The sequence below is a fragment of the Canis lupus genome, chromosome 5, assembly GCF_048164855.1.
Source record: "Canis lupus baileyi chromosome 5, mCanLup2.hap1, whole genome shotgun sequence".
Taxonomy (NCBI): Eukaryota; Metazoa; Chordata; class Mammalia; order Carnivora; family Canidae; genus Canis; species Canis lupus.
In genome coordinates, this window is record NC_132842.1 from 55345051 (window position 1) to 55357302 (window position 12252).

Consider the following 12252-nt stretch of genomic DNA (forward strand, 5'->3'; position numbering starts at 1 on the left):
GAGGGGAAAAAAACATAACAGAATAATGAGGGCAGCAAGAAAGATTCTATGCTTTCTTCCTCTGACTTCCTCGATCCTATTCTGTTTGGGTTTCTTGTGTGTTTTTCTAGCTACTTTCTTACACATACTAATTAGCACATCTTGGTTGCTTCCATTAAAGCAGTAATATACTGACTGTGACTGACAGTTTTCTTAAGGACACTTTGAAACCAGAAGGCAGAATGTTGTCGTCATCTTTATTTTTTTTTATTCCAGTTGCTTTGGTATGAGTATACAAATTTCTTATATTAATTTCTGTATGAAAATTTAGAAATATTTTAAATTCTTGAAGTTCTTTGCAATAAAATTCACTAAATATTTCCTAAAGACTATTAAGTACTCTCATTTATTTTTAACCCAAAATGTATACTTAATCTAAGATTTTTTTCCTCTGAATCATTGAGTTTAATTTCATTCTTTGTAAATCTTTTATTTTTACAGAAACAGATATGTTTTTTTTAGCCATCAGCATGGTAGGAACTGACTTTTCTATGATCGGACAGCTTTTTCCTCACAGAGCAAGGATAGAAATTAAGGTAAAGTACACCCAGGATATTTGTTGATTGGAAAAGGACCAAAAATTACTAGGTTTTTTTTTTTTTTTTTACTTTTATGTAAACCTCAGTCAATTCTTGTTGTCTACTATGTTTTGGGTAGATCTTTCCCTTTTCATAGCTCAGAAAGTAATGCAGTATTACTCAATTCTAATATGAGTACAGTCTCCTTAGCTTTAGCATATTATTTGTTTTCTTGCCCATTTCTAAAATGGATTTGAGGGAGTACCCCTAAAACCACCAAATATAAGATAAAAGAAGAGCTGAATATTGGAGAGGGAAGATAAATGTACTAGAATTTTTGGGTTAAGAATGGCTTCTGAACACAATGTATTTCTGAATTTCCTAGGAAGGCATGAAGAGAAGTACGCTAAGTTAAATAATTCTTATTATCTCATCTAACCATTGTTTTCCTATGCTGCCTTAACTTTTGTTAAGTCAGTCAGGGACACTATTAACAACAATGATGCAAGTTAGTGCTTTATTATGTCTGAAAGAATGAGCATTCTCTATTTTATTCTTTTGGAGTGCACACTATGTTGCTGTAATGCATTTCTAATTTATGGTGAGATCTTTATTCAACCATGGGTTTTTTGCTTCATTAATTAAAAGAATACTATGAAAGATTTTTTCTTGAACTAGACTAGGCATGGATCCTTTACTAGTGGACCATTGTATAGTGTAATTGTTATTCTGTTTCTGCAAAAGATGAAGAATTGTTTATATTATTTATGTTCTTTTCCTAATGTTGATCTTTATAAAGAGAACAAAATGTTAAACTGTGAAGGCTAGAAATTGATTGTCTAGGGAGCTTTCTGATCTGAGTAATTAATGATAAATTTGTCACTAGACTATTTTTCTCAAATTATTTAGATTCCTCTCCTAAGGTTGGTGCAGTTCCAACAGGTCTTTGGGCAAAAGTATAGAAGAGTAAAAAGTAAAAATGGACTAGTCAGTTATATTGATTTTCAAATGTTGAACCAAAATTCTATTATTCCTTTGGTATGTTTAATTTTATTGTATTTTCGTGAGGGCTTTTTGCATATTTGTTTATGAGAAATATCTTGTAATTTTGTTTTTTTCAAACATTTTGTCTGTTTACTCCTGAGACACACAGAGAGAGAGGCAGAGACATAGGCAAAGGGGAAGCAGGCTCGTCACGGGGGAGCCTGATGTGGGATTTGATCCCACAACCCTGGGACCATGGCCTGAGCTGAAGGCAGATGCTCAACCACTGAGCCACCCAGGCATTCCTGTAGTTTTTTTAAATACCTTTGTCTAAAATGTTTTGGATTATTGTGGGGATAGAAATTGAGTTGGAACATGTTCCCTCTTTTATGTGAACAAATTTAAGATTAGTGGTATTTCTCCTTTAATGTTTGATAGAATTCAACAGTGAAACCATCTGGGCCTGTAATTTTCTTTGCAGGAAGAATTTGATTATACATTCCATTTCTTTAATATCTATAGGTATATTTAGATTTGCAGTTTCTTGTGTCAGTTTAGATGTTAAGCTGCTGAATTTATAGGCATGAAGTTTTTCATACTGTTTACTAATAATTTTAATGTTTTCCTCTTTGATTGATAATTGATATTTTCCTTCTCTCTCTCTCTCTCTCTCTTTTTCCTTTTTCTTGCTAAGGGTATTTTGACTTCCAAAAGTATTTTTAATGAATGACTTTTAACTATAAGTTTTTAGTTGCTTGTGTATTTTTATTTTTTTTAACTCTTTAACATTTCCTTTCTTTTATTTACTGTGCCTTTAATTTTCTCTATTTTTCTTGCTTCTTAAGATGAAAATTTGGAAAATTGATTTTAACCCCTTTTTCTTTTCTAATTAGACGTTCAAAGGTATACATTTTTATCTGAGCACTGCTTTTGTTGCATTTCATAAATTTTGAGGTTGTTTTTTCATTATTAAGTTAAAAGTATTTTCTAGTTTTCCTTGTGATTTCTTTCCTATTTTTTTTTTTTAAGATTTTATTTATTTATTCATGAGAGACACAGAGAGAGAGAGGCAGAGACATAGGCAGAGGGAGAAGCAGGCTCCCTGTGGGGAGCCTGATGCGGGACTCGATCCCAGGATCACGACCTGAGCCAAAGGCAGACATTCAACACTGAGCCACCCAGGTGCCCCTTCCTTGTGATTTCTTTACATGTCAGTTATTTAGAAGTGTGTTAATTTCCAAATATTTGGGACATTGGTAAATATCTTACTGTTTTCTACCTTAATTCCATTGTGAGTGTGAAATAAGACGATCTGTAAGATTTCCATTTTCTGAGATTTATTTTAGAATCTTTTATACTTATCTTGGTCAGTATTCCTGGTGCACTTTAAATGAGTGTGTCCTCTAGTTGTTGGATGTTTTATCTAGTTCTCTATCAGTTAACTGAGAGAAGAATTGACATCTGCAACCATAATTACAGATTTGCCTGTTTCTGTGTTTATATCTATCAGTTTTTTTTGTTTTTTTTTAAGATTTTTTTTTGTTTGTTTTGTTTTTAAGATTTAAAAAAATTTTGAGAGTGAGTGAGCAAGCACGAATGACGGGGAAGGGCAAAGGGCGAGGGAGAAGCAGGCTTTCCTGCTGAGCAGGGAGACCCAACGCAGGGCTCAATCCCCAAACCCTGAGATCATGACCTGTGCAGATGCTTAACTGACTGAGCCACCCAGGTGACCCTATTTATCAGTTTTTTTTTTTTTTAATTTTTATTTATTTATGATAGTCACACAGAGAGAAAGAGAGAGAGGCAGAGACACAGGCAGAGGGAGAAGCAGGCTCCACGCACCAGGAGCCCGATGTGGGATTCGATCCCGGGTCTCCAGGATCACGCCCTGGGCCAAAGGCAGGCGCCAAACCGCTGCGCCACCCAGGGATCCCTATTTATCAGTTTTTAATATATATTGAAGTTCATGTATATTGAAGTTCTTTGAGTGCATTGGCTTTTAATATTTTATCGAATTGATAATACATCATAAGTCCTTCTCTGATATATTTCACTTGGCATAACGTTTTCAGTGCCAATTCACGATGTTACAAATGGAAGGATTTCTTTACCACTAATATTCCTATACACACACCTATATGCCATATTTTCTTTATTCATTTGTCACTGGACACTAGATTGTCTTGGCTTTGTAAATAATGTTACAGTGAATGGGGGATAGTATATCTTTTCAAGAAGATGATTTTGTTTCTTTCAGGTAAAGATGCAGAGGTAAGATTGCTGTATCATGATAATTTTGTTTTATTTTTTTGAAGAATATCCACACTATTTTCCAGTGGCTACAGCAATTTATCCAGTTCTGATGCTCTGCTTTTTAATTTAATTTTGTTATAGGTTGCATTTCTGGCATGAAAAAATGTTAATTGAATTCTTACGTTGACCTTTGATTAAAAATAGCATGAGATGTCTGTTGTACATTTCCATGTAATAATTTAGTTCATTTACTTTAATGTAATAATTGATATGACTGAGTTTACGTCTGCCATCTCAATATTTTCCTCTTATCCTGTTTTTTACTCCTTGTTTGCTGCCTTCTTTTGGGTTATTCAGATAAATTGTATTTAATTTTTTCTTTTGTACAATTTCATTCTTTATACTTCATATTCCACAAGTAATAAACTCTTAAAAGTATATTCCATTTACCCTTCAGCCTTTGTGCTATTGTATATTTCACTTTTTACATAACCTAGTTTTATGTCGAACTTATTTTAAAGTCTTTTATCTTTAAAGGAAATGGAGTAGAAAAAGGAAACTAGTTTTAGTACATAGCCACGTTTAGTATTTAGCCACCATTTTTTTTTTAATTTTTATTTATTTATGATAGTCACACAGAGAGAGAGAGAGAGAGAGAGAGAGGCAGAGACATAGGCAGAGGGAGAAGCAGGCTCCATGCACCAGGAGCCCGATGTGGGATTCGATCCCGGGTCTCCAGGATCGCGCCCTGGGCCAAAGGCAGGCGCCAAACCGCTGCGCCACCCAGGGATCCCTAGCCACCATTTTTTATGCTTATAATGTCTTACAGGTTTGAAAGGCAGATCTGCTGTTGAAAAATTCTCTCAACTTTGATTTATCTGAGGTCTCTATTTCAGCTTCACTTTTGCAGGATATTTTGCTGGATAGCCAAGTGATTTAACAGGATTAAAGGATTTTTCCTTTCAGTGTTTTAAAATTGTCATTCCATTGTACACTGACTTCCAGTGTTTCTGATGAAGAATCGGTCATATTTATGTTATTCTTCCTCTGTGTGTGATACATTGTTTTGCTCTCTCTCTGGGATCCCACTTACGTGTGTTAGTGTACATAAGATTATACTTCAGGGTACTACTAAAGCTCTGTTAGATTTTTTGTTGTTGTTATGTTTTGTATTTAACTTGGTTAGTTTCCATTACTGTATTCACAAGTTGACTGTCTTCTACTTTCTTTGATCTGCAGATAAGCATATTCAGTGAATGGTTCGTTTCTCATGTTCTATTTTTTATTTCTGTAATTTCCACTTGGTTATTTTTCTTAGTTTCCTTTCTTCTGCTGAGATTTCCCTATCTGTTCATTCTGTTATTTTCCTTTAAATCATTGAACACATTAATAACAGCTACTTTAATTTTTTTGTCTGCTAATTTCAATGTTTATGTCATGTTGAGATCTATTTCTGTTGAGTCTCCTTTTTTTTCCTCGTGTATCACATTTTTCTGTCTTTTCTCATGTTATGGAGTTTTGTAAATTGAGTACTAGACATTGTGGATGATATATTTGATAATGTCTGAATTATGTTTGTTTTTTTCCTTTAAGGAGTGTTAAATTTTATTCTAAAAGGCAGCCAATGTCTTCCCAGCTCTCCTTGTTCCTGTCAAGGCTTGGTTTTAGGCTTTAATAAGGCAAATCTAGATTGATCCTTATTCTGGGTTTCTCATCTGAACCATCAAAAAGAATTTGAATTACTTTTTTCTAAGTTCTCCAAGGACTGTCATATTAGTACTGTTCTAGGTGCATGGAAGAGAAGGTGACTCATTACATATAGTGTATTCTATAGGGGATTAGGGTCTAATTCTCATGGCTAGAACCCCAGTTGAGAAAGGCTGCTCCAAGACTGGTCCTTATCTCTAAGAGGTGGCTCTTCTGGTATCTGAAGTAAAGGTTTGGGTTTTAACTTTCCATTTGTGTGGGCTAGAATTCTGTTACCTCTGTGTGTTATGCTCTCATTCCTGGAGTTCTCTACTAGGCCACATGCTGTGGCATGTGGAACCCAGATGTAGAATAAGGACCCATGAGATACTTCTCCTGGGCTTGTGAGGCTCCCCTTTTATTTCCTTTTTTTTTTTTTTTTTTAATTTATTTATGATAGTCACACAGAGAGAGAGAGAGAGGCAGAGACACAGGCAGAGGGAGAAGCAGGCTCCATGCACCGGGGAGGCTCCCCTTTTAAATAGCAGTCTTTCTAGAATTCCTAATGATTCTCTACTTCCTTAGCTCAGTGAGAGCTCTCCTCTCTTTGACCTTTATTTCCTCTTCACTGTTTAGGAAATATAGCCCAGTCAGAGAGCCAGGGTGAATGTTGGTACATCTTAGGTATTTCCGTTCTCTCCGGAAATATGGGGTTGTAGTTTTGCTCTTGCTATTGTCCAGGGTTTGGAAATAGTTGATTCATTTATTTTGTTCAGTGGTAAAGTAATTTTTGGTGTGGCTGGATGTGTTGAGTAAGTCTATAACCAATTATTTTATCAGTGTTAGGGTTGGATATAATGGGATTTATTTTACAATCATGGAATTTAGTCTGGAAGAGTTTCTGTCTATAAATTCAATGAATAATAATACATTCTTTAAAAATGTCTTAAAATGTTATCAATTATATTCCCATTTAGGTAAAATATGCTGCAATATTGTTTTAAAATTGAATAATACCTAAAGCTTACTGACATTTCTCCTAGAATATTTAATTTAGTGATGATAGCCTGTCATTTGTGGAAGTAACTTTCAAGGAGTTTTTTTTTTTTTTTTTTTCAAGGCGATGTTTAAAGAATAATATCTTTGTAGGAGAAAGATGATAATTTTTGAAAAGTTGTATGTTACTTGGTAGTAAGATTTATGAAGAAAAGACTGGGAAAAAAGAGTAACAATTAGATAAAAAGATATTAAAATCCTGTGAAGTTGTTAGAGAAATTGGTGATTCTTCTCTCCAGGATATATATGCATGATTAGACATTCTCAAACACAAGTGTATACTCTCACACTTCATAATGACTTCAGGATTGATTGAACCTTAAACTTTAACCATCTCCATCTTAATGAAAGTAATCTGGAGTGCAACTTAGAATGGTGTGATCGTTTATTTTCAGAAAATCAAGAAATGTGCCTTAATATAAAGAAGACTCAAAAGATAAACTTAGCCTTACTAAAAATTATTTTGCTTCTTTACAGTCTCTCCTCAATGCCATAAAAATCATTAGAATAATAACATATTTAACTTGATGTGAAGAATATATTAGTTTTTAAAGTGCTAATACTAGTTAGCTTAATTGATAGTTTGATTTGTTACTAGGCTAGTTGGCTTTATTTTTTCGTATCTTCTATAAATCTAGCTTCCGTTGCTGATTTATGCTGTTGATTATAAGGAGGTTCAAAGAGTTCAGTATAAATCTTCATCCCTATTATTAAAACACTGAAGGTTTAAGTTGCTTGCCTATTGGCACAAACGTTATTTAGAAGAGAACCATTTGTTATTATAAGAATTTGTTTTAATACTTACTTTTAAATGTAATCTGCTTTTTTTTGAAGATCTTCAGATCTTTTTTCTTTTTAATGAATTTACTGATTTGAGAGAGAGATTACAAGTAGGGGGAGTGGCGGAGGGAGAGGGAGAAGCAGGCTCCCTACTGAGCATGGAGCCGGATCCGGAGCTCCATCCCAGGACTCTGACATCATTACCTGAGCTGAAGGCAGATGCTTAACTGACTGAATCACCCAGGTGTCCCATTTTTTATTTTTTTGAGAGAGAGAGAGAGAGAAAGAAAACGTGTGAGTGAGGAGGGGCAGAGGGAGAGTGAGAGAGAATCTCAAACAGACTTCACGCCCAGTGCAGAGCCTGATATGAGACTCTCTCTCATGACCCTGAGATCATGACCTGAGCAGAAATCAAGAGTCAGATGCCTAACCATTGAGCCACCCAGGCACCCCTATAATCTTCACTTTTTTAATGGGAGAAAATTACTATAGGCTTTTGTCTTCTTTTATTAACAGAATAAATTTAAACGTGAAGAGAAAACAAATGGATGGAGAATAGACAAAGCCTTTCGTAAGTATTAAGACCTCTTTTGAAACATTATCACTTGGAGATCTTAAAAAATGACCAATCTTTTATCTTTGGATTCATTGTGTTTTAGATTTGTTTTGTCTCTTTATTGTCATAGGAAGAATGAGACTGGAGATTTTTCTCTTCAGCAGTGCAGGTCTGGGAGCTGATAACAGATCTATAGGCAAGGGATTAGCTAAAACATCAGGAAGCCCAAGTAAGCCGAGTTCTGAGTTCCAGAAGTTAGAGGAACTGAAGATAACTATTTCTTTTTCTTTTTCTTTTTTTTTTTTAAGATTTATTTATTTATTTTAGAGAGAGATGGAGAGAGCTTCTCTAGGGGAGGGGCAGAGAGTGAGGGAGAGAGAGAATCTCAAGCTGTCTAACCCAGTGCTACCTTCCAGAACCCTGAGATCATGACCTGAGCCAAAATCAAGAGTTGAATGCTCAACTGACTGAGCCATCCATGTGTCCCTGAAGACACCATTTCTAATTTTTTTTTTTTGAGGGATCTGTATTCAAGGAGTTGTTTCTGAAGAACTTATACTATAGATGATTCCTTCTAGTGGTCATTCATTAATTTAACAATACTGAACACCTCCTGTGTGCTACTTAATGTTCTAGGCAGAGGATGTAATGGTAAACAGGGCATTTGAGAAACCTGTTTTAGATAGCTGAGAGGAGAAAATAAGCATGGTTAACTGCAGAAAGTGAGTAATTTCTAAGAAGAAGAAGAGGGAGTGAAGAGTGGATGTATAGATTGAGTGGTCAGGAAAGTTTTCTCTGAAAAGATGGCATTTTAATTTTGACCTGATTTGAAAGAGTGCTATACATTTTTCAGCTTTTAAGTAATAGCCTCATTAAAATTAACTTTTTTTTTGTCTGTTTGAGTCCAGAGGAAAACGTTAAGGGATCTGTACAGCAAAACAAAATTGAATGCATTGTTTAAAATAGTACCTATAAGGATGCCTGGCTAGCTCAGTCAGAAGAGCATGTGACTCTTGACTTTGGGATCATGCCTTAGAGCCCCATGTTGGCTGTACAGATTACTAAAAAAGTAAACTTAAAAAAAAAAAGATTTGACACTTATTTAAAAAAATAATAAAGTAGTACTTATATTCTTTGTGTGGAAGACAGTTCTCAATGTTTCATTATAAATAAATGAACTCCATGTCCATTTGCTATAGTGCTAATCTGAGAACAAAACTTCTACTGAGGATTGATGTTATATAGCATGTGTGTTTACTTTATGAGTAGACACTAAGGTAGATGACTAGACTCTACACCCAGTGTTGTACGGGATTCTCAGGGACACCCTTCCTGGAGTGGCTCCTGGAAGAATTGTTTTGGTCCTCACCCCTCTCCATTTTGGAGAGGTGGTCCTGAAACTGTGTATTATGTTCAGTGCATTATAAGAAAAAAAGAATCCATATATCTGTAAAGGCTTTATGGGGTGTGGAGCCATTGTTAAAACCGTTATTGTAGCTACATTCACTGATTTGGGTGCTTTGTAGTGGAAAATTAAAAAAAATTAAGTCCCCCATTTTTTTTTCTTTTATAACTTCTGTGTTCAATTCCTTTGAAAATTATTTTATTTTTTAAAAGTTTATTTATTTAAGCAATTTCTAGTCCCAACGTGGGGCTTAAACTCCAACCCCAAGATTAAGAGCTGCATGTTCTACTGACTGAGTCACAGCCAGGTGCCCCATCCTCTGAGAATGATTTTAATGCTGTATTTTTCAGAATCATTGTTGTGGAGGGTCAGAACAGAAAAAGGCTGAATCCACAATAATCAGGGCCTTCAGGAATCCCAGGTTTGGGGTTGGTTTCTTGAGGCTAATTTACTTTTTTATGATATATATATGTTTTTGAGGCCATGTTGTAACCATCTTGGAATTAAACCAATCTTGGGGCTTATGTGTATAGAACATAATTTTCTCTACATTCATTGTAATTTTAGATGTAGATGTTAGACAAAGATTTGACTCCTGTAATGTTTTGATTCCTGATTTATTCATGGCTCTCTCTTCCTCTCCTCCGTCTTGTTCTCCTCCTCTCCTTCTCCTTTTTTTTTTTTTAAATGTTTTTTTTTTTTTTTAATTTTTATTTATTTATGATAGTCACAGAGAGAGAGAGAGGCAGAGACACAGGCAGAGGGAGAAGCAGGCTCCATGCACCGGGAGCCTGATGTGGGATTCGATCCCGGGTCTCCAGGATCGCGCCCCAGGCCAAAGGCAGGCGCCAAACCGCTGCGCCACCCAGGGATCCCTCCTTCTCCTTTTTAAAAAAATTTTTTTAAAAATATTTTATTTATTTATTCATGAGAGAGAAGCAGAGACATAGGCAGAAGGAGAAGCAGGTTCCATGCAGGGAGCCTGATGTGGGACTCGATCCCGGGACTCCAGGATCACACCCTGGGCCAAAGGCAGGCGCTAGACCACTGAGCCACCCAGGGATCCCTAAAAAAATTTTTTTAAAGTAGGCTCCACACGTAACACGGCCTTGAACTCAAGACCTTGAGATCAAGAGTCACATGACTCAGTCTCCTGACTGAGCCTGCAAGGCACCCCATTCATGGCTCTTCCTTATGTAATGGATGTTGATAGGTATTTAGTAAATGTGATTCTGATCGCAATTCATTTGTTTACTTGTTTGCTTATACATGGGTAAATAGTGAAAGGGGTGTAATGAACAGAGGCCATGTGGTGGTGGAGAGGCTTTTGAGGAATTAGTCATCTAAGTTGTCTTAAAGTTGGTTGATAATATACTTACAGTGCAATTTATATTTTGAGTTTTGACAAAGAGTATACCTGTGTAACCACCACCTGAAACAAAGGTATGAAACATTTTCACCACTCTAGAAAGGCCCCTTGTATCCCTTTCTAGTCAGTTTCCACAGCCATCCTGATGCAGGGCAACCATCGTTTTTATTTGAATCATCATAGGTTAGTTGGCTTAGCCTGTACTAGAACTTCTTATTCATGGCATCGTACACTATGTACTCTTTTATTTTTTTATTTTTATTTTTTTGTACTCTTTTATATCTGACTTCTTTTAGCATTTTTAAGATTCTTACAATATCACTTATATCAGTATGTAGTTCCTTTTTAATTTTTTTTAAAGATTTATTTATGATAGAGAGAGAGAGAGAGATAGGCAGAGGGAGAAGCAGGCTCCATGCCGGGAGCCCGATGCGGGACTCCATCCTGGGACTCCAGGATCGCGCCCTGGGCCAAAGGCAGCTGCCGAACCGCTGAGCCACCCAGGGATCCCCCTTTTTAATTTTTTTTTAAACTACTGCAGCTTATTCCTCTTTATTGCTCAGTTTTCCTTTGTTTGACTGTAGTATAGTGACTAGAGTTGGTTATCCATTCTCCTGCTCATAAGCCCATTTGCTTTTGATGTCATATCATGATACTTAAATTCTTCTTTAAAAATAAAAACTTGAAGTTTCTTTTTCTTTCTTTTTTTAAACAGAGGAAAAGCGCCCTTTTGACTTCGATTTTTTTGCTCATTTGCTTCAGAAAGTTCTTGCTGAAGAAGAGAAAAGAAAACAAAAATCTGTTAAAAATCAGAGCGTAAAGGAGAAGAAATCCTCTAAACCACGGAAAAATGTAAAAGGTAGAGTAAAAGAAAGTGTGTTCTATTACTTAATAATAGACTTAGAGTCTTATCACTCAAGTCTTGAGCATTCCTTTGTAGTTCAGGTAGTTGAGATCATTAGGGCATCCAATAGGGGAGAATTGATTTTTCTTGGCTTTCGGTTATCTGGCCCAAAATAGTACTTCTTTGTAAATTTTATGATTGGCATGATGGGGTTATTTGTACATCTTTCTTGAACTAGAGTGTAGTTGTAGCTAGTAAAAGAGCATTGGAATTTGGAGGTGTCATGTTTGGTTACTTACTGTCATTTTCCTTTATAAAACTTGGTACAAAATTCTAATATTTAAAAACTGGAACTCCGATACTTCTGCTTTTGACTGAATTGTATTGTTTGAGTACAATTTATATCTAAGGGTTAATGTTGACCTATACTAGGTAGAAACTTGTTTATATGTAGGTTTTACTATTTTTAAACATATAATTTCTTAATTATTTGAATTGTGATCTAAGAGGACAGTGGTTATATTCTAGAGCTTTAAAGAATCATGGAACTGTAGAGAATTTTGTATGTTAGGTAGTCTGCATTCCAGACCCTTTCCATTTGTTGTCACTTGGAAATAGCCCTGGAGATATTGTTCCTTTTTCCTTGTGTCTCACAGTTTTAGTAGTGGCAGAGGCAGGACTTGAACCTGGGGCCGTAAGCGCCTGCTCTGGGGGTCTGCAAGACTACTGCTAGGTTTGATTTTTTGCTAGTAGACTCATAAG

The 12252-nt window shown here is 35.6% G+C and overlaps 1 protein-coding gene across 4 annotated transcripts in view; it reads left to right on the forward strand.

The window, feature by feature from the left end:
- Window positions 1-12252, forward strand: part of BDP1 (BDP1 general transcription factor IIIB subunit) — an 89353-nt gene that overhangs the window by 10880 nt on the left and 66221 nt on the right. For all 4 annotated transcript variants that reach the window (XM_072826746.1, XM_072826745.1, XM_072826743.1 and 1 more), the window contains exons 7-9: window positions 481-575; window positions 7833-7887; window positions 11362-11505. In XM_072826746.1, coding sequence (XP_072682847.1) covers window positions 481-575; window positions 7833-7887; window positions 11362-11505 — 294 coding nt within the window. The remainder of the gene's footprint in view (window positions 1-480; window positions 576-7832; window positions 7888-11361; window positions 11506-12252) is intronic.